We start from the raw sequence: 22203 nt of genomic DNA on the forward strand, positions 1-22203 counted from the left end.
TGCTATTAAGACGGCCCTGCCTGGCTCACAATATTGCGGCTTTGCCGGCAACCTTTGTGCCGCCACGGCAGACCATTCATTTAAATGGGCTACTGTGCCTGCGTTTAAGGAAGGAAAAAAGGTTCTTGGAGCATTGCACCATGCGATTTCCCTGAGGTTTCGGCACCTGCGAACACGCTGCGTTTTTAGATTTGTGAGGTGCCATTAAAGTGGTAGTAAACTCTCAATTTTGATTTGCATCTACAGGTAAGCTTATAATAAATACATATATACAGCTGTGCTCATAAGTTTACACACCCTGGCAGAATTTATGATTTCTTGGCCATTTTTCAGAGAATATGAATGATAACACAAAAACATTTCATTCACTCGTGGTTAGTGTTTGGCTGAAGCCATTTATTATCAAATCAACTGTTTTTACTCTTTTTATATCATAATGACAACATAAACTACCCAAATGACCCTGATACAAAGTTTACATACCCTGGTGATTTTGGCCTGATAACATGCACACAAGTTGACACAAAGGGGTTTGAATGGCTATTAATAGTAACCATCCTCACCTGTGATCTGTTTGCTTGTAATTGGTGTGTGTGTATAAAAGGTCAATGAGTTTCTGGACTCCTGACAGACCCTTGCATCTATCATCCAGTGCTGCACTGACGTTTCTGGATTCTGAGTCATGGGGAAAGCAAAACAAATATCAAAGGATCTGCAGGAAAAGGTAGTTGAACTGTATAAAACAGGAAAGGGATATAAAAAGATATCCAAAGAATTGAGAATGCCAATCAGCAGTGTTCAAACTCTAATCAAGAAGTGGAAAATGAGGGGTTCTGGTGAAACCAAACCACGGTCAGGTAGACCAACTAAAATTTCAGCCACAACGGCCAGGAAAATTGTTCGGGATGCAAAGAAAAACCCACAAATAACTTCAGGTGAAATACAGGACTCTCTGAAAACATGTGGTGTGAAGGTTTCAAGATGCACAATAAGGAGGCACTTGAGGAAAGATGGGCTGCATGGTCGAGTCACCAGAAGAAAGTCATTACTACGCAAATGTCACAAAGTATCCGCATACAATACGCCAAACAGCACAGAGACAAAGTAATTTGGAGTGATGAGAACAAAATTGAGCTTTTTGGCCACAACCATAAACACTACATTTGGAGAGGAGACAACAAGGCCTATGATGAAAGGTCCACCATCCCTACTGTGAAACACGGAGGTGGATCGCTGATGTTTTGGGGATGTGTGAGCTACAAAAGCACAGGAAATTTGGTCACAATTGTTGGCAAGATGAATGCAGAATGTTATCAGAAAATACTGGAGGAACATTTCATTCATCGGCCAGGAAGCTGCACATGGGGCGGACTTAGACATTCCAACATGACAATGATCCAAAACACAGGGCCGATCCTAGGCAGGGTGCACAGGGGTGGGGGCGCCGACGCTCCAAAGTGCTCCCTTCCCTCCTCCTTGTCTGTGTCCAGAGGCAGAGCGCGTGTAGCGTGTGCTGCAGTTCCCCATCGCGCTTGCTCTCTCCGCTGGCAACTGACAAGAGTGCATACCTCCCGCTGTCCCCGGAATCCGGGCTGGGTACTTCAGCGGAGCCTATTACCGGAACACGTTCCGGCACTAGGCTCCACTAATTAATTCTGTCCGGTGTGCATGGAGCAGTCTACTGTCTGCCCCGCCCCCTCTGCGTGTGTCAGCTCTTCTCCCATAGGTGGTGTGTTGAGAGGCTTCTGGGTTGGCCGGAGCTGCAGCCAATCACTCCCAGAAATGCTCTCCGAGTGCCACCCTCCAAGTAACCAAAGATGCCACGTATGCCCCGCCCCCTGTAATGTGCTTCTGCTCCCAGCGCGCCCGAGCTACAGGGATCTATTGAACAAGCACTGATCTATGGGGACACCTGATGTGGGGCGGCTCTAATGGAGACACCTGCTGTGGGGGGGCTCTGATGGGGGGCAACTGCTGGGGGGGCTCTGATGGGGGACACTAATGAAGACTTCATAGGGGAGCATCTCTGTATTTGAGTCGTAGCCATAGAAACATGTGTAAAGGGGAGGAGTTAGTAAGATGACCACGCCCATGTGGGGTGCCAGAAATATTTCTGCACCCAGGCGTCTGTGACCCTAGGCTCGGCCCTGGCCAAGTCCACCTGTCATTGGCTACAGCAGAATAAAGTGAAGGTTCTGGAGTGGCCAGCTCAGTCTCCTGACCTCAATATCATTGAGCCCCTCTGGGGAGATCTCCAACGTGCCGTTCATGCGAGACAGCCCAAGAATTTACAGGAACTGGAGGATTTTTACCAAGAGGAAACCATCTGAGAAGACAAAGAGCCTCATCCACAAACACCACAAAACACTTCAAGCCGTCATTGATGGTAAAGGGGGCAATACACGGTATTAAGGACTGGGGTATGTAAACTTTTGATCGGGGTCATTTGGGTAGATTCTGTTGTGATTATGATATAAAAAGAGTAAAACACGGGTGATTGATAATAAATGGCTTCAGCCAAACACTTACCATGAGTGACAGAACAAAAGATCTTCAATGCCAGGGTGATGATACGGTGCAGGAGGACTTACATGGCAGATGGAACGATTGGTGGCATCTCTTCCCTCTCAGCCGTCATCCGAGGAATGGCAGAGTTTTCCAGAATACGGGCTTTATCTGTGTGCTCTATGGGAAGCGTAAAACAAAGTGTTATGGACAGATCATCGGAAAAAAACAGATGGTAGCCGAGCCTGATCTAGAGTAAATATATCTAATTATTATTATTATTATATAGGATAATGCGAAGATAAACAGTACATGGAGACCCAACTTCTCCCGACTTAAGCTTTCTCCCCCTAAGCTCCGCACTTTGCCTTCACCTTGATTACCATCTCCTACCATCAACTACTCTCATCTTTCTGATTATATTCTACTTTGTCTTAACTTGCCCCTGAATACCACCAAATGACATTCGCCTGCCCACCGATACCACCAAATGACATTTACCTGCCCACCATTACCACCAAATGACATGCGCTTGCCCACCAATACCACCAAATGACATTCGCCTGCCCTCCAATACCAACTGGCTATCACCTGCCCTCCAATACCACCAACAGGCTATCACCTGCCCTCCAATACCACCAACAGGCTATCACTTGCCCTCCAATACCACCAACAGGCTATCACCTGCCCACCAATACCACCAACTGACATTCGCCTGCCCACCAATACCACCAAATGACATTCGCCTGCCCACCAATTAACATTGGCCTGCCCACCAATACCACCAACTGACATTCACCTGCTCACCAATACCACCAAATGACATTTACCTGCCCACCAATACCACCAACTGACATTCACCTGCCCACCAATATCACCAACTGACATTCACCTGCCCACCAATATCACCAACTGACATTCACCTGCTCACCAATACCACCAAATGACATTCACCTGCCCACCAATACCACCAACTGACATTTACCTGCCCACCAATACCATCAAGTGGCATTCATCTGCCCACCAACTGACATTCACCTGCCCACCAATACCACCAAATGACATTCACCTTGTGGCGGGGCTTAAAGTAGAAGTTCAGCCTACACCTAACTAACTCTAAACCTACACGCAGCCACATTCTATAACAAATCTGTCTAGCTCTGTAAAAAAGAGATTGCTGTACTTACCTGTTCTGCAGCTGCTCTGCTCCGGTCCCACGCTGAGCTGTCAGCGGTGGCTTCAGTGTGCAGGAGAGGCAGCTGACAACGGAAGCCCCATAGTAACTCAATGGGTGACGTCACTTCCCAGGCATTTCCCAGCCGTTGTCGATTGTCTCCTGCACACAGCATCCGACGCTGGAGACCGGATCGGCTTCGGCACAGGTAAGTACAGCGATTTCTTCTTTAAAGGACTAGAGAGATTCGTTTTAGAATGTGGCTACGCGCAGGTTTAGCGGTTTTGGGTGAACTTCCCCTTTGAAGTGTTACTAAACCCCGGAGCCTGCATTCACTATATCTGCTCTCCCCTGGAGCCTGCATTCACTATATCTGGTCTCCCCTGGAGCCTGCATTCACTATATCTGGTCTCCCCAGGAGCCTGCATTCACTATATCTGGTCTCCCCAGGAGCCTGCATTCACTATATCTGGTCTCCCCAGGAGCCTGCATTCACTATATCTGGTCTCCCCTGGAGCCTGCATTCACTATATCTGGTCTCCCCTAGAGCCTGCATTCACTATATCTGGTCTCCCCAGGAGCCTGCATTTACTATATCTGGTCTCCCCTGGAGCCTGCATTCACTATATCTGGTCTCCCCAGGAGCCTGCATTTACTATATCTGGTCTCCCCTGGAGCCTGCATTCACTATATCTGGTCTCCCCTAGAGCCTGCATTCACTATATCTGGTCTCCCCTGGAGCCTGCATTCACTATATCTGGTCTCCCCTGGAGCCTGCATTCATTATATCTGGTCTCCCCAGGAGCCTGCATTCACTATATCTGGTCTCCCCAGAAGTCTGCATTCACTATATCTGGTCTCCCCAGGAGCCTGCATTCACTATATCTGCTCTCCCCAGGACTCTGCATTCACTATATCTGCTCTCCCCAGGACTCTGCATTCACTATATCTGGTCTCCCCAGAAGCCTGCATTCACTATATCTGGTCTCGCCAGGAGCCTGCATTCACTATATCTGGTCTCCCCAGGGGCCTGCATTCACTATATCTGGTCTCCCCAGGACCCTGCATTCACTATATCTGGTCTCCCCAGGACCCTGCATTCACTATATCTGGTCTCCCCAGGGGCCTGCATTCACTATATCTGGTCTCCCCAGGACTCTGCATTCACTATATCTGGTCTCCCCAGAACCCTACATTCACTATATATGGTCTCCCCAGGACTCTGCATTCGCTATATCTGGTCTCCCCAGAACCCTACATTCACTATATCTGGTCTCCCCAGAACCCTACATTCACTATATATGGTCTCCCCAGGACTCTGCATTCGCTATATCTGGTCTCCCCAGGACTCTGCATTCGCTATATCTGGTCTCCCCAGAACCCTACATTCACTATATCTGGTCTCCCCAGAACCCTACATTCACTATATCTGGTCTCCCCAGAACCCTACATTCACTATATATGGTCTCCCCAGGACTCTGCATTCGCTATATCTGGTCTCCCCAGGACTCTGCATTCACTATATCTGGTCTCCCCAGAACCCTACATTCACTATATCTGGTCTCCCCAGAACCCTACATTCACTATATATGGTCTCCCCAGGAGCATCCATTCACTATATCTGGTCTCCACAGTACACAGAACATGGAAATGCAATTATTTTAGTAAATATAAACTCCTAAATACCTTTTCTCATCAGCAGTATATAGCAGTCTTGTGACTTCTATCAGTGTCTGGTTAAAGCTTGTAGGAGGAGTTTTCATTATCTTCTGACTGTCCTATGAGGCTGCAGGACCCCTGAACCTCTGTCTGGACAGTGCTGATCACATGTGCACTCTCCCAAAGAAAAAAAACTCTCCAGCAATACACACCAAACTGAGCATGTGCAGCTTGCCCCCAAGGCTCTGTTCTATCAGCAGATGGATTGGGGACAGTGGAAGAAGGGGAGGATCAGAGATGACAGGATCAAACAGTTTTTTTACACAATGCAGAGGATTAACCCCTTATGTTCCCTTTAGCTGGCGGGCCGCTTCTGCTGTAATTACTAACAGCAGAAGCTGATCTGCAGGTGCCCGGCACTGGATGTCCGCTGGCACCCAACGATCGCCGGGCAGAGACACAGAACAGAGATCTGACTATGTAAAAAGGCAAAGTTCCGTTCTGACAGGAGGGAAGGGATGGATTTTGTGTTCCTGCAAAACAAGGAATAAAATCCAACTCTTCCCTTAGTAGAAACACCTAACATAGAATACAAAAACACTGGTTAGGCGCACATTTAACCCTTTGCTCACCCCTGATGTTTAACCCCTTCCCAGCCAGTGTCATTAGTACAGTGTCAGTGCATATTATTTATCACCGATCGCTGTATTAGTGCCACTGGTTCCCACAAAGTGTCAGATTGCCTGTTGAAATATCGCAGTCCCGCTGATCGCCGCAGAACTAGTAAAAAATATGTAGCAGAATACGCATTGGCCTAATTTATGACAAAATTTGATTTTAAAATAATTTTTTTTATTTGATGTGTTTTATAGCAAAAAAAAAAATATTTTTTTCTAAATTGTGTTTTTTTTTTTATATCGCAAAAAATAAAAAACACAGAGGTGATCAAATACCACCAACATTTTCTTTGGGTACAGGGTTTCAGGACCGCGCAATTGTCAGTTAAAGTCACGCAGTGCCGTATCGCAAAAAAAGTGGCTTTGTCATGAAGGGGGGTAAATCTTCGGGAGGTTAATGGTGCCTATAGTGAAGGGGTTCCAGATACATGATTTATATAATGAGGTTCATGGCAGCCTCTAGATTTCTATTGGCTCTCTCATTTGTGATGTCAGCCCTGCTTTATGATGACTGCGGGTTATAAAGTCCCATTCTTCGTTATATAAATTGATCCCTCCAAATACATCTCATAGAGTCGCGTTAGACGCATTCCCGAGGGCAGGAGCTTTCCGATGACTTATTTTTCCCAATGGTGACCCCCGGTGGGAAATTCAGCTCTAGTGTTCCTCTGAGTCTCCCGGAACGGCACTTCTTCCATTATGTTAATTATCCCGGCCAGCTAAAGTGTTTCCTTTATGTCCTCCCTGAATCGCTGAGATAACCTCTTTTCATTTGTGGATGGACTCCGGGGCTTCCCACAAACACGACATCCGATCTGTCTATTTATGACTGCGCCAATTTGTTGGCTGCATCTAATATCCTTGTCTTTTAGAGCGGGGATCACCAAACTATGGCCCGCGGGCCACATGTGGCCCCCACTACGAGGTTTTATTTGCTTCCCTCCCCCAATGGTAAAGGGGAGGTGTCTCTGATGTAAGGGGGACTCTGATGGGGACACTGAAGTGAGTGGGGACTCTGATGTTGGGAGGGATTCTGATAGGTACTTTATTGTAAGAGGGGACTCTAATGTAAAAGAGGACACTGATTGTAACCCTGCTGTAAGGGGGGACTTTGATGGGGACCCTAATGTATGGGTGGAACTCTGGTGGGGACTCTGTTAGAGGGGGCTGTGGTGGGGACTCTGATGGAAGAGGAGACTCTGGTGGGAATCCTGATGTATGGGTGGAACTCTTGTGGGGACTCTGATGTTAAAAGTGGTAGTGATGGGGACTCTGATAAAAGGAGAGAGTCGTCCATCTTTTTTTTATTTTTTTATTTCTATATAAAATTTCTTTATGTCTATAAAATACAAAACACAACATTACATCACATATTGCATAGATAATACATATATAATAACCAGGGCCACCATCATGAATTATGGGGCCCCTTACACAGCTCCAGGCCTGGGCCCCCTGGAACACAGAGAACCGGGGGGGGGGGGGGGTGCCGGGGGACCGCCGCAAATTGAGAAGCGGGGGGGCCCTTTACAAAAAAAGAAGAAATAAAGAAAAATATATATTAAAAAAGGGGGGTAGCCATCCAGGGCCCTGGGGACCTCTAGGCCCTTTAATTAAAATCTATATATATATATATATATATATATATATATATATATATATATATATATATATATATAAGAATTTAAATAAAAATTATAAAAATAATTTACAAAAAAAGGGGGTTGCTATCCGGGACCTCTGGGCCCTTTAATAAAAAGAACAAAAGAAACCTCTGGGCCCTTTAATAAAAAATAAATAAAAAAATATATAAAAAAATAAACATTTATAAAAAATAATAAAAAAAAAGGGGGAGTTGCCATCCGGGCCCCTGGGGACATCCGGGCCCCTTACAGGTGTACTGCCTGTACCCCCCCCTGATGGCGGCCCTGATAATAACCCCCAACCCATCTCAGACCAAGCCCCCCCACCCCGAAACTTTGTTTTCTTACTTTCTTGTGCCTAATCTCTACTATATCCCTTTTCTTCTCCCCCTCGTTTCTGCTCCCATCAATTCGGAAAATCTTATTGTATACTTATACTTTATCCAATTGCTCCACTTCGCTTGGAACCTTTCCATTCCCTCCTCTCCACTAATCCTCAAATACTCTAAATTGTAGATTTCATTTACTTTGTTACACCAACTCTTCATTGTAGGGCTTTCTGGGTCTTGCCACTGTCTGGGTATTAAACTTTTGGCCGCATTTGTTAACTGAGGGACCATTGATCTCATATATAGTTTAGTTGGCGTTCTAACCCCATGAAACAAGCACCCCCATGTGTCATTAGATTAATTGCCGTACCTCTCTCAAATATTTTTGAATCTTGGGTCATGGTTCCTATTTCCTTACACCCCCGCCAGCATAACTGCGAGGTCTCCCTTTGGCATTTGTGTGCCTTATCTGGGGTTATGTACCAATGGGCCAAGCACTTGTAGTTCAATTTTATCATATTACTATCTACAGATGTAGCGTGTGCCATCCTTAGTACTTTCCTGACCTCTAAATCGTTTCCCGTGTTCCCAGTTCTTCTACCCATTTCAATAAAGCAGCTGACAGCCGCTTCTCCTCCTCCCCCTGCAGCTGTCAGCTGCTTTAGTGAAATCGATACAGGGAGATCAGTGCTTGTAACTCCCCCACCGCTGCACTGATCTCCCGCGACTGTCCCCTGTGTCCTCCACCGTGATCCTCCTCCGGTCCCCCTCGGTGTCCGCCCCCATGCTGCTCTGGTCCGCATCCATGCTCCTCCTCCGGTCCCCTTCGGGGTCCTCCCCCATGCTGCTCCGTTCCCCTTCCGTGCTCCTCCTCCGGTCCCCCTCTGTGTCCTCCCCCGTGCTGCTCCGATTTCCCTCCGTGCTTCTTCCTCCAGTCCCCCTCCATGTCCTCGCACATGCTGCTCTAGTCGCCCTCCATGCTCCTCCTTTAGTCCCCCTCAGTGTCCCCCTCCATGCTCTTCCTCCGGTCCCCCTCCATGCTCCTCCTCTAGTCTCCCTCAGTGTCCTCCTCCATGCTGCTCCGGTCCCCCTCGATGCTATTCCTCCGGTCCCCCCTCCATGCTCCTCCTCTAGTCCCCCTCAGTGTCCTCCTCCATGCTGCTCTGGTCCCCCTCCATGCTCTTCCTCCGGTCCCCCTCCATGCTCCTACTCCTGTCCCCCTCAGTGTCTTCCCCCGTGCTGCTCCGGTCCCCCTCCGTGCTCCTCCGGTCGCCCTCGGTTTCCTCGCCCGTACTGCTCTGGTCCCCCTCCGTGCTCCTCCTCCAGCCACCTCAGTGTCCTCGCCCATGCTGCTTTGGTCCCCTCCCTGGTACTCCTCTGGTTCCCCTCGGTGTCCTCCCCTGTGCTGCACCGGTCCCCCTCCATGCTCTTCCTCTAGTCCCCCTCGGGGGCTTCCCCCATGCTGCTCCTGTCCCCCTCCGAGCTCCTCCTCCGGTCCCCCTCTGTGTCCTTGCCCGTGCTGCTCTGGTCCCCTCCGTGCTCCTCCTCCGGTCCCCCTCGGTTTCCTCCCCCGTGCTGCTCCAGTCCCCCTCCATGCTCCTCCTCCGGTCCCCTTCGGAGTCCTCCCCCGTGCTGCCCGGTCCCCCTCCCTGCTCCTCTTCCAGTCCCCCTCTGTGTCCTCCTCCATGCTGCTCCGGGCCCCCTCCGTGCTCCTCCTACCGGTTCTCCTCTATGTCCTCCTTCGTGCTGCTCTGGTCCCCCTCCATGTTCCTCCTCCGGTCTCCCTCATTGTCCTCCCCATACTGCTCCGGTCCCCCTCCATGTTCCTCCTCTAGTCCCCCTCGGTGTCCTCCTTCGTGCTGCTCCGGTCCCCCTCTGTGCTCTTCCAATCCCCTCCCTGTCCTCCTCCGGTCCCCCCATGTCCTGTATCTTTCAGGATGGAGAGCGAAGGAAGGAGCGGGTATTTACTTTCTTTTCTGAATGGACAGAGTCAGTGATCACCGACTGTCAAGTCACAAAACTGAAACATGTGTTTTCAATGTCTCAGTTTATGAATGGAGAGGAGCCTCTGTCTCTTGTCCATTCATCTCCAGTGCAGCTGAGGCTGCAGAGAAAGGGAATCTGTGACCTCAATCCCTTTCCGTGTCTCACAGGGGAGATGTCAGGGGTCTGTTAAAGGGGCTGTAAAGGAAAAACATTTTTTTCATCATAATCATCCTTTACCTGCAGATATTCCTCTTTTCACTTCCTTATTGTTCGATTTGCTCAGAAGTTGCTCTATTTCTTCTCTGTTCTGTTCACTTCCTGCTTGTCTGATTTTACTCACCACCGTGACGGGAGGGTTTACTGCGATGGTCAGTAACGTGCTCGCCCCCTCCTGGGAACTACATCTGTGCGGCAGGACGCTCTCTACGTGTTAGAGACTTCAAGGAGGTGTGAATTGCTGGGCGTGCCGCAATTCATACTGGGAAATGTAGTTCTTACATGAACGAGCGCCGCAAACCAGGAAGTGCATGAGAGAACAGAAACTAGAATGCCGGAGGTGATATAGATGAAGGAATTTAGGTATTTACTAGTTTTTTAACAGAATCATTACACTATTCTGTCTGTCTACCTTGCAGACATTAATTTTAGGCAAAAAAAAAATTCCTTTACAACTCCTTTAAAGCGGTGGTTCACCCTTATTAACATCTTTTTAGCATAAAATGAGGCATAGTAGCGCGAGCTACAGTATGCCTGTCTTTATTTTTTTACTACTCACAGTGTAATCGTAGAGACAAGATTCCGACTCCCCGCGGGAATGGGCGTTCCTATGGAGAGGGAAGGTGATTGACGGCCGGCTCTGGCACGTCACGCTCCCCGAAGACAGCCGGAACAGGTCTCGGCTCTTCACGGCGCTATACGGCGTCTGCGCACAGACTATGCGCAGGCGCCGTGAAGCGCCAAGTCCTATTTCGGGTATTTCCGGAAGAAGCGTGACGTGCCATAGACGGCCGTCAATCATGCTCCCTCTCCATAGGAACGCCCATTCCCCGGGGGGAGTCGGAATCTTGTCTCTACGATTACACTGTGAGTACGGGACTAAAAAAATAAAGACAGGCATACTGCAGCTCGTGCTACTATGCCTCATTTTATGCTAGAAGAATTTTTTTTATTTTTTTTTATTAATAGGATGAACCCCCGCTTTAAGCATCTCACCAAAGCCCCCTACCCCCCCCCCCCAACAGGGTTGATATTAAATAAAAAAAAGGAAACATTTTAATAAATAAATATTTAAAAGTAAAATTCAAAAAATAATAAAAAATAAAATAAAACACTGACACCGCCCACTCCCCCCTCCCCAAAAAAGAAAACATTGTAAAAAACAAACAAAAAAAATTGAAAAAAATTATTCAAATATGTAATTGTAAAAAAAAAAAAAAATATATTGACACATATCCTGCCAATTAGTGCCACTTTCACGTGACATTAAAAAAAGTTTTGGTAATCGGTATCGGCGAGTACTTGACAACAAAGTATTGGTACTTGTACTCGATCTTAAAAAAGTGGTATTGGTGCAACCCTAATATGTATAACGTATGAATGTGAGAGAAGAGAGGATCCTCTAAGTGTAGCAATATGGTTACATTTATTGAAGGTACAACATTTAGCAACATTTTGCTACACTTAGAGGCGCCTCTCTTCTCTTTTATACTCTGGAGCTCCTACTGGATTTTGATTCCAATCCCCTTGTGGAGTCTTCCATTTGTGGAGGAACATTTTATGGTTACACAACCAATCACATCGCTATAATCTTTTTATATGGACTATAAACTGAAGGATTTATGAATAAATGGTTATGGAACAAATCATTTGAGTTTCCATTATTTCTTATGGGGAAATTTGCTTTGATATACAAGTGCTTTGGATTACAAGCATGTTTCTGGAACGAATTATGCTCACAATCCAAGGTTTTACTGTATTTTGGAGACCCCTGTACTATATTCTGATAAAAAATGGAAAACATTTTTATTGTTTCAATTAACTAAAGGGCATCCTGTCCTAGTGAATGTATTAGAGGTACTATAAAACTTTTCAAAAAGACATGAGGACTTGCCATGGTGCTGCCTCCTGTTTGGGAGCCAGTCTAGGTGGCACAGTGGAAGGCTTTACCAGGGAAGCCTTGGTTAGAATCTTCCTCTAATCTTCAGGGCCGCCATCAGGGGGGTACAGGCAGTACACCTGTAAGGGGCCCGGAGGTCCCCAGGGCCCCGGATGGCAAACATTTTTAATTTTTTTTTTTTTTATATAATTTTCTTATTTCTATTTTTTTCTTTTTATTAAAGGGCCCGGAGTTTCCCAGGGCCCCAGATAGCTACCCCCTTTTTTTTGTAAGGGGCCCGGAGGTCCCCAGGGCAACCCCCCCCCCTTTTGTTTTTCATCAGCACCCAAAGCCCCATAATTCCTGATGGCGGCCCTGCTAATCTTTTTATATGGACTATAAACTGAAGAATTTATGAATAAATGGTTGTGGAGCGAATCATCTGAGTTTCCATTATTTCTTATGGGGAAATTTGCTTTGATATACAAGTGCTTTGAATTACAAGCATGTTTCTGGAACTAATTATGCTCGCAATCCAACGTTTTACTGTATTATTATTATAGAGCGTCAACAGTTTGCCCAGCGCTTTACAATATAAAAGGGAGACGGTACAGTCATGTCGCGTACATGCGACCGGATTTTCGGTTGGAAAAACCTTGGATGTTTTTTCCGACGGAATTCCGCTCAAGCTTGGCTTGCATACACACGGCCACACAAAACTTCTCTGAACTTTCGCCCGTCAAGAACGCGGTGATGTACAACACTGCGACGAGCCGAGAAAATGAAGTTCAATGCCTCCGAGCAATGCGTCGAATTGTTTCCGAGCATGCGTCGGAATTTTGTGCGTCGGAATTTTTTTCCATCGGAAAATTTGAGAAGCTCTCAATCTCTCAATCTTCAGCTCTCAATCTTTTGCTGGCGGAAATTTCAACAGCAAAAGTCCGATGGAGCATACACACGGTCGGAATTTCCTGTTCAAAAGCTCACATCGGACTTTTGCTGGTGGAATTTATGATCGTGTGTACGGGGGGCATTATAATACTACAAAATACAAGAGGGATAAGGTAATACTTTTGATGATATAGTGCAGTGGTCTCCAAACTGCGGCCCGGGGGCCAAATGTGGCCCCTTGCCTGAATTTATCTGGCCCTTGGGGCACTATTTCATTCACTGTTATTTAACAGTGGTACATACTTTCTCCCCCCACTGACACCAATGAAGGGGCACAATCTCTCACAATGACGCCAACGATAGGGCATTATTCTACCCAACAACACCCAACAATGGGGCACAATTTTACCCAACAACACCCAAAAATTGGAAACAATTCTACCCAACAACACCCAACAATGGGACACAATTCTACCCAACAACACCCAACAATGGGACACAATTCTACCCAACAACACCCAACGATGGGACACAATTCTACCCAACAACACCCAACAATGGGGCACAATTCTACCCAACAACACCCAACGATGGGACACAATTCTACCCAACAACACCCAACAATGGGGCAAAATTCTACCCAACAACACCCAACAATGGGACACAATTCTACCCAACAACACCCAACAATGGGACACAATTCTACCCAACAACACCAACGATGGGACACAATTCTACCCAACAACACCCAACAATGGGACACAATTCTACGCAACAACACCAACGATGGGACACATTTCTACCCAACAACACCAACGATGGGACACAATTCTACCCAACAACTTTCCACTTACACCAAAGATGAGTCATTGTTTTTTTCCACTGACGTCGGGACCTTTTCTACACCCAATGACCGAAGTCTGGCCCACCTTATGTCTGAAGGACCATAAACTGGCCCTTTGTTTCTAAAGTTTGGAGACCCCTGATATAGTGTATGTGAACGGCCACCACAGAAAGTCATGTTATTTCACTTGTCATGCGATTCTATACGTTCTGGAATGCATCCGAAATTGCATCATGGTGAAACTACATGGGGGGGGGGGGGGGTAATACTGCTGCAAATCCAGGTGCTGATGTGAATGTAAAGCACTGCATAAATTGTGGGTGCTATATAAATATCTGTAATAAATTGTAGACCCCCCCCCCCAAATCCTCCATGTCCCTTTGTTGGGGAGAAGTCCCAGCAGCTCCTGTCACATCAAAGTTTCAGACCCTTCATTATGAATGGAGTTCATGTCACTGAGTGCCCCCCCCCCCCCATCCTCTGATTGCTGTGCACCCAATAGGTAAAGCCCCCCCCCACCCACCCCTCCAAATCTGCGACAGATCCCCCCATTTGATCGCAGGCTGACAAAGTGTCCAGGCAGGGAGAGCAGAGGCTGCCTCTTTTGTTCCCCAGAAAGGGCCTCCAGAGGACTGAGCTGGGAGGAGGAGGAGGAGGAGGAGGAGGAGAGGGGGGACCTGCTGCCCGTCCGCACACAGTCGCACACATGCGGATGGGCTGCACACGGGATGCTGCCGATCTTCCTCCATCCATGTGCGGAGTGCTGTAGCCGTGTCCCCGCATCTCCCTGCAGCTTCCCCCGCAGCTCCCCTCCCCGCTGGATCTCTTTGTGCAGCTGCAACATTGTAACATTTTGCTGAATTTCTTTCTTTCTTTCTTTCTTTCTTTTTTTTTTGGGAGGGTGGATTGTTACAAAGTGTCATCATCAGTATGGCTGGTGGTGGAAGAAGCTGCTGCTGCTGCTGGTCTGTCGGGCTGTCACTGGGGCTGATCACCTCCATCCTGGGTGAGTGAACTCAGCAACTTGTTGTATGTCATGCATGGGGAAATAAACTGAGCCCAAGAGCTTGCAATCAGCTCAATGCAATGGTCCAGACAGTCATGCCTCAGCCCTTCTCCTTTTGTTATTTTAGGAATCTGGATTGTAAAATGTAACCCCAATATGATGCAGAGTGTAAACTTTGAATTGGGGGGGGGGGGTGTCATCTATGTCATGCATGAAAAAAAAACTGAGCCCAAGAGCTTGCAATCACTGCAAGGTTCCAGGAAGTCATGCCTCAGCCTTTCTCCTTTTGTTATTTAGGAATCTGGATTGTAAGATGTAAGCCTAATATTTGGGGGGGGGGGGGGGGGGGGGGGGGGGGCGTGTCATCTATGTCATGCATGAAAAAAAAACACCTGAGCCCAAGAGCTTGCAATCAGCTCATTGCAATGGTCCAGGCCGTCATGCCTCAGCCCTTCTCCTTTAGTTATTTTAGGAATCTGGATTGTAAAATGTAACCCCAATAAGATGCAGATTGTAAACTTTGAATGGGGGGGGGGGGGGGGTATGTCATCTATGTCATGCATGGGGAAATAAAAAACCTGAGCCCAAGAGCTTGCAATCAGCTCACTGCAATCATGCCTCAGCCCTTCTCCTTTTGTTATTTTAGGGATCTGGATTGTAAAATGTAACCCCAATATGATGCAGATTGTAAACTTTGAATTGGGGGGTGTCATCTATGTTGTGCATGAAAAAAAACTGAGCCCAAGAGCTTGCAATCAGCTCATTGCAATGGTCCAGGAAGTCATTCCTCAGCCTCAGCCCTTCTCCTTTTGTTATTTAGGAATCTGGATTGTAAAATGTAACCCCAATAAGATGCAGATTGTAAACTTTGATTTGGGGGGGGGGGTGTCATCTATGTCATGCATGAAAAAAAAACACCTGAGCCCAAGAGCTTGCAATCATCTCAATGCAATGGTCCAGGCAGTCATGCCTCAGCCCTTCTCCTTTTGTTATTTTAGGAATCTGGATTGTAAGATGTAAGCCTAATATTGGGGGAGGGGGGGTGTCATCTATGTCATGCATGAAAAAAAACTGAGCCCAAGAGCTTGCAATCAGCTCATTGCAATGGTCCAGGCAGTCATGCCTCAGCCTTTCTCCTTTTGTTATTTAGGAATCTGGATTGTAAAATGTAAACCTAATCTGATGCGGAGTGTAAACTTTGAATTGGGGAGGGGGATGTCATCTATGTCATGCATGAAAAAAAAACTGAGCCCAAGAGCTTGCGATCAGCTCATTGCAATGGTCCAGGCAGTCATGCCTCAGCCCTTCTCCTTTTGTTATTTTAGGAATCTGGATTGTAAGATGTAAGCCTAATATTTGGGGGGGGGGGGGGGGGGGTGTCATCTATGTTGTGCATGAAAAAAAACACCTGAGCCCAAGAGCTTGCAATCAGCTCAGTGCAATGGTCCAGGCAGTCATGCCTCAGCCCTTCTCCTTTTGTTATTTTAGGAATCTGGATTGTAAAATGTAACCTTAACATGATGCAGAGTGTAAACTTTGAATTGGGGGGGGGGGGGGGGGGGGGGGGGGTATGTCATCTATGTCATGCATGGGGAAATAAAAAAACCTGAGCCCAAGAGCTTGCAATCAGCTCACTGCAATCATGCCTCAGCCCTTCTCCTTTTGTTATTTGAGGGATCTGGATTGTAAAATGTAACCCCAATATGATGCAGATTGTAAACTTTGAATTGGGGGGGGGGGGGGGTGTCATCTATGTTGTGCATGAAAAAAAAAACTGAGCCCAAGAGCTTGCAATCAGCTCATTGCAATGGTCCAGGAAGTCATGCCTCAGCCCTTCTCCTTTTGTTATTTTAGGTATATTGATTGTAAAATGGAACCTTAATATGATGCAGAGTGTAAACTTTGAATTGGGGGGGGGGGCGCTGTCTGGTGTCTCTCTCCCAGCAGCATTGTCTGCACAGTTGCATGTCACACACACCCACTGTCTGCCTTTAGATTTCCAGAGTGTGGACCCATCAATGCCACATTGCTCTGCAGCATCTTGCAGTAACACCCCCCCCCCCCCCCCACACCCCTCCCTTAAAATGACTTGGAGGTCCTTAGTGTCCCGTTGCCATGGCAGCCTCATCATAACATCTCTTTGTAGTGCCAGTGGATGGGGCAGAGCATTGTCTCCCATCCTGGTGTGTAAAGCTGTCTAGTAGGAGAGCACATGGCTGTGTCAACAAGTCTCCCAGCAGCAGGGAATTGTGCCAAGGAGCAATAAATAACCGGAGGAAGGGAATACACAGCGGGCTGCATGCGCTTCCTTCCATGCAACCCACCACCATCCTAAAAAAAAAAAAAAATCTAAATATGAACCCCCCCCCCCCCCACATTTTATTTTTTAGGATTTGTTTCAGATAATGAGCCTCCTGGGGGGTAAATATATATTCCCATTGATCTGTCTGCTGCTGAATGAATGTGCTGCTTCTTTGTACAGATAAATAATGGGTGCAGCGCGTGCATGGGTGATGACATGTGGATGTGCCCATGCTCCACACTGCCTGCTCTTCTCTACAAGCTGCATCCTGCCAAAGAGATGCAAGGTTCCCTTTGTGTGAGAGTTCACTATTACAACCCCCCCCCCCCCCATAATTAGGATTTCTACAGATTTTATTCATTCACTTCTTTTTTAGAACCCCCCCCCCCCCCCCCCCCCTCCCATTTGCTTAAATGGCATCATGAATATCAATACCAATGCATAGAAATGGTTAATGCCCCCTTATTATAAGAAATCTATCTATCTATCTCTATAGATATATCTATATATATATATATATATCTATATATATATATATATATATATATATATATATATAGAAAGAGAGAGAGAGAGAGAGAGAGAGAGAGAGAGAGAGAGAGAGAGAGAGAGAGAGAGAGAGAGAGAGACTTATCTATATATAGATATATCAATAGATATAGATAGATAGATATGGATAGATAGATAGATAGATAGATAGAGATAGATAGATAGATAGATAGATAGATAGATAGACAGATAGATAGATAGATAGATATGGATAGAGAGAGAGATAGATAGATAGATAGATAGACATATAGAGATAGATAGATATGGATATAGATAGATACATAGAGAGATACAAAAAATTATTTTTATCTTTCAAAAGAGAATGCTTTAGGGCTGCTCATGTTTTATTGGAAAGAAGTGTTATGTCTATGGCTAGAATCTATTTTGGAAAGAGAATTCTGTTCTAGTCTATAGGGCTAGTCATATGATTGGAAAAAAGCATGCTGTGTAAATGACTACTATTTTTTTTTTGGGGGGGGGGGGATATATAGGACTACTCATTTTTGGAATGTGTATGCTGTGTATAGCACTACTCATTTTTTTGTGGGTGGGGGGGGTGATAATGTATGGGGCTACTAATTTCTGGAAGGGGAATTCTGTGTAAAGGACTACTCATTTTTGGAATGCTGATGCTGTGTATAGGACTACTCATTTTTGTAGGGGGGGGGGGGTACTGTATAGGGCTACTCATTTTTGGAAGAGGAAAGCTGTGTATAGGACTACTCATTTTTTTTGTGAAGGGGGGGGGGGGATATATAGGGCTACTAGTTTTTGGAATGCTGATGATGTGTATAGGACTACTCATTTTTTTGTGGGTGGGGGTACTGTATTGGGCTACTAGTTTTTGGAAGGGGAATGCTGTGTATAGGACTACTCATTTTTTGTGGGTGGGGGGGGGGGGATACTGTATGGGGCTCCTAATTTCTGGAAGGGGAATTCTGTGTAAAGGACTACTCATTTTTTTTGTGAAGGGGGGGGGGGGATATATAGGGCTACTAGTTTTTGGAATGCTGATGATGTGTATAGGACTACTCATTTTTTTGTGGGTGGGGGTACTGTATTGGGCTACTAGTTTTTGGAAGGGGAATTCTGTGTATAGGACTACTCATTTTTTGTGGGTGGGGGGGTGATAATGTATGGGGCTCCTAATTTCTGGAAGGGGAATTCTGTGTAAAGGACTACTCATTTTTGGAATGCTGATGCTGTGTATAGGACTACTCATTTTTTTGTGGGGGGGGGGGGGGGAATACTGTATTGGGCTACTAGTTTATGGAAGGGGAATGCTGTGTATAGGACTACTCGTTTTTTTGTGGAGGGGAGGGGGGGATATATAGGGCTACTAGTTTTTGGAATGCTGATGCTGTGTATAGGACTACTAATTTTTTTGTGTGTGGGGGGGGGGGGGGTACTGTATTGGGCTACTAGTTTATGGAAGGGGAATGCTGTGTAAAGGACTACTCATTTGTTTGTGTGTGTGTGTGTGTGTGTGTGAGGGGGCATACTGTATGGGGCTCCTAATTTCTGGAAGGGAAATTCTGTGAATGGGACATCTCCTTTTTTGTGTGGGGGGTACTGTATAGGGCTACTCATTTTTTAAAGGGGGATGCTACTCATTTTTTTGTGGAGGGGGGGGGGGATATATAGGGCTACTAGTTTTTGGAATGCTGATGCTGTGTATAGGAGTACTCATTTTTTGAGGTGGTGGATGGGTGGGGTGGGGGGGATACTGTATAGGGCTACTAATTTTCAGAGAGAGAACCACGATGCTGTGTATGGGGCTACTCATTTATTTTGGAGAGAGGATGCTGATTATAAGGCTAGACACAGAGAAGTCTGTGTATAGGGTTACTAATTTATTTGGAAAGAGGATGCTGATTATAGGGCTACTTATTATTTGTAACGAATATGTAACAAATATGCTGATTATAGGGCTACGTATTTATTATTATTTTTTAGAAAGAGGATGCTGTGTATAGGGCTACTTATTATTTGAAAAGAGGATGCTGTGTGTAAGGCTACTTTTTTATTTCTTTTTTATTTATTTATTTTTTATTTCAGAAAGAGGATGCTGTGTATATTACTATTTATTTTTGGAAAGAGGACACTGATTATAGGGCTACTTATTATTTGCAAAGAATATGCTGATTATAGGGCTACTTATTTATTATTATTTTTTAGAAAGAGGATGCTGTGTGTAAGGCTACTTTTTTTATTTATTCTTTATTTCAGAAAGAGGATGCTGTGTATATTACTATTTATTTTTGGAAAGAGGACGCTTATTATAGGGCTACTTATTATTTGGAAAGAGGACGCTGTGTATAAGGCTACTTTAAAAACAAATATATATATATATATATATATATATATATATATATATATATATATATATATATATATATATATATATATATATCTTTAGAAAGAGGATGCTGTGTATAGGGCTACTTATTATTTGGAAAGATGATGCTGTGTGTAAGGCTACTTTATTATTATTATTATTATTATTATTATTATTATGTATTTATTTTAGAAAGAGGATGCTGTGTATATGGCTACTTTTTATTTGGGAAAAGCATGCTGATTATAGGTCTCCTATTTTTTCTTTTTTTTTAGAAAGAGTATGCTGTGTATAGGGCTACTCAATTGCTTTTAGAAAAAGGATTCTGTGTGTAAGGCTACTAATTTTTTTTATATTTTTAGCAAGAGGATAATGTGACTTAATTTGGGGGAAAGAGGATGATGATTATAGGGCTTTTTTTTTTTAGAAATGGGATGCTGTGCATGGGGGCTTCTTATTTTTGGAAAAAGGATGCACATTTTTTTTTTTTTTTTTTAAAGAGGATGTTGTGTATAGGGCTATTTTAAATTTTTTACTTTTTGGAAAGGAAATTCTCTGGCCCAGATTCTTAAAGGACTTACGATGGCGCAGCGCCATGTACGCCGTCGTAAGTCCTAATCTGGCCCGTCGTATCTATGCGTCTGATTCTTAGAAACAGTTACGCATAGATATCCATTAGATCCGACAGGCGTAAGTCTCTTACGCCGTCGGATCGTAACTGCAATTTTTTTTTTGCCCGCTAGGTGGCGCTTCCGTCAATTTCCGCGTCGAGTATGCAAATTAGCTAGATACGCGAATTCCCGAACGTACGCGCGGCCGACGCAGTAAAGTTACGACGTTTACGTTAGGCTTTTCCCGGCGTAAAGTTGCCCCTGCTATATGAGGCGCAGCCAATGATAAGTATGGCCGTCGTTCCCGCGTCGAAATTTAAAAAGTTACGTCGTTTGCGTAAGTCGTCCATGAATGGGGCTGGACGTCATTTACGTTCACGTCGAAACCAATGACGTCCTTGCGGCGTATTAGGAGCAATGCACCCTGGGAGATTTCCACGGACGGCGCATGCGCCGTTCGTGAAAAACGTCAATCACGTCGGGTCACAGTAGTTTAACATAAAACACGCCCCCCTTCCACATTTGAATTAGGCGGACTTACGCCGGCCGATTTACGCTACGCCGCCGCAACTTACGGAGCAAGTGAGAATACAGCACTTGCCCGTGTAAGTTGCGGCAGCGTAATGTAAATCGGATACATTACGCCCCCGCTAAGATACGGCAGTCTACGAGAATCTGGCCCTCTGTGTATAAGTCTACTCATTTGTTTTTGGAAAAAGGATGCTGTGCATGGGGGCTTCTCATTTTTGGAAAAAAAAATGCTGTGTGTAGGGCTACTATTTTTTTTTGGAAGAGGATGCTGTATATAGGGTTACTAATTTTTATTTATTTTTTAAAGAGGATGCTGTGTATAAGGCTACTCATTTTTGTTTTGTTTAGAAAGAGGATGCTGTGTATAGAGCTACTCAATTGTTTTTGGGAAAAAAGATGCTTTGTATAGGGCTACTAATTTTTTTGGCAGAGGATGCTGGGCCATATTGTCAAACAAGTTACGCCGGTGTATCTACTGATACACCGGCGTAAATCGAATTTCCCGCCGGCGTATCATTATTTTGTATTCACAAAACAAGATACGCCGGATTTAGGCTAGGATCCGACTAGTGTAAGTCACTTACACTGTCGGATCCTAAATGTAATTCGCCGCCGGCCGCTAGGTGGGCGTTTACGTTCAGGTCTCATTTGTTTATGCAAATGAGCCTGATACGCCGATTCCCGAACGAAATCGCGTCGCGTAACCGTCGCTAACGTCGTTTGCGTAAGCATAAGGTTACCCCTGCTATATGAGGGGTAACCTTACGCCAGTCCCACGTAGGCCATGTTAAGTATGGCGTCGGGTCCGCGTCGTCTTTTCCCGTCGGGTACGTAATTTTACTAAGTCGTTCTTGAATACGACTTTACGTCAATGACGCACACGTCGGCGTCATTGACGTTTTCCGTAGAGAACTGGAGCATGCGCACTGGGCTATTTTAAGCCCGGCGCATGCGCAGTTCCAACGGCACGGGGGCGCGCTTAATTTAAATACAAGCCGCCCCCTTGGAATTACGCGGGGGTACGCCGGGCCAATTACACTACGCCGCCCCAAACTACGGAGCA

At 45.7% G+C, this 22203-nt stretch overlaps 1 protein-coding gene across 1 annotated transcript in view; it reads left to right on the forward strand.

Annotated features, from left to right (window-relative positions):
• The first annotated feature begins 14694 nt into the window (after positions 1-14694).
• The window catches only part of IGDCC3 (immunoglobulin superfamily DCC subclass member 3), a 256502-nt gene continuing 248993 nt past the window's right edge, over positions 14695-22203 (forward strand). The window contains exon 1 of the mRNA XM_040341485.1: positions 14695-14809. Coding sequence (XP_040197419.1) covers positions 14734-14809 — 76 coding nt within the window. The 5' untranslated portion in view covers positions 14695-14733. The remainder of the gene's footprint in view (positions 14810-22203) is intronic.

This window comes from Rana temporaria, chromosome 3, assembly GCF_905171775.1.
Source record: "Rana temporaria chromosome 3, aRanTem1.1, whole genome shotgun sequence".
Taxonomy (NCBI): Eukaryota; Metazoa; Chordata; class Amphibia; order Anura; family Ranidae; genus Rana; species Rana temporaria.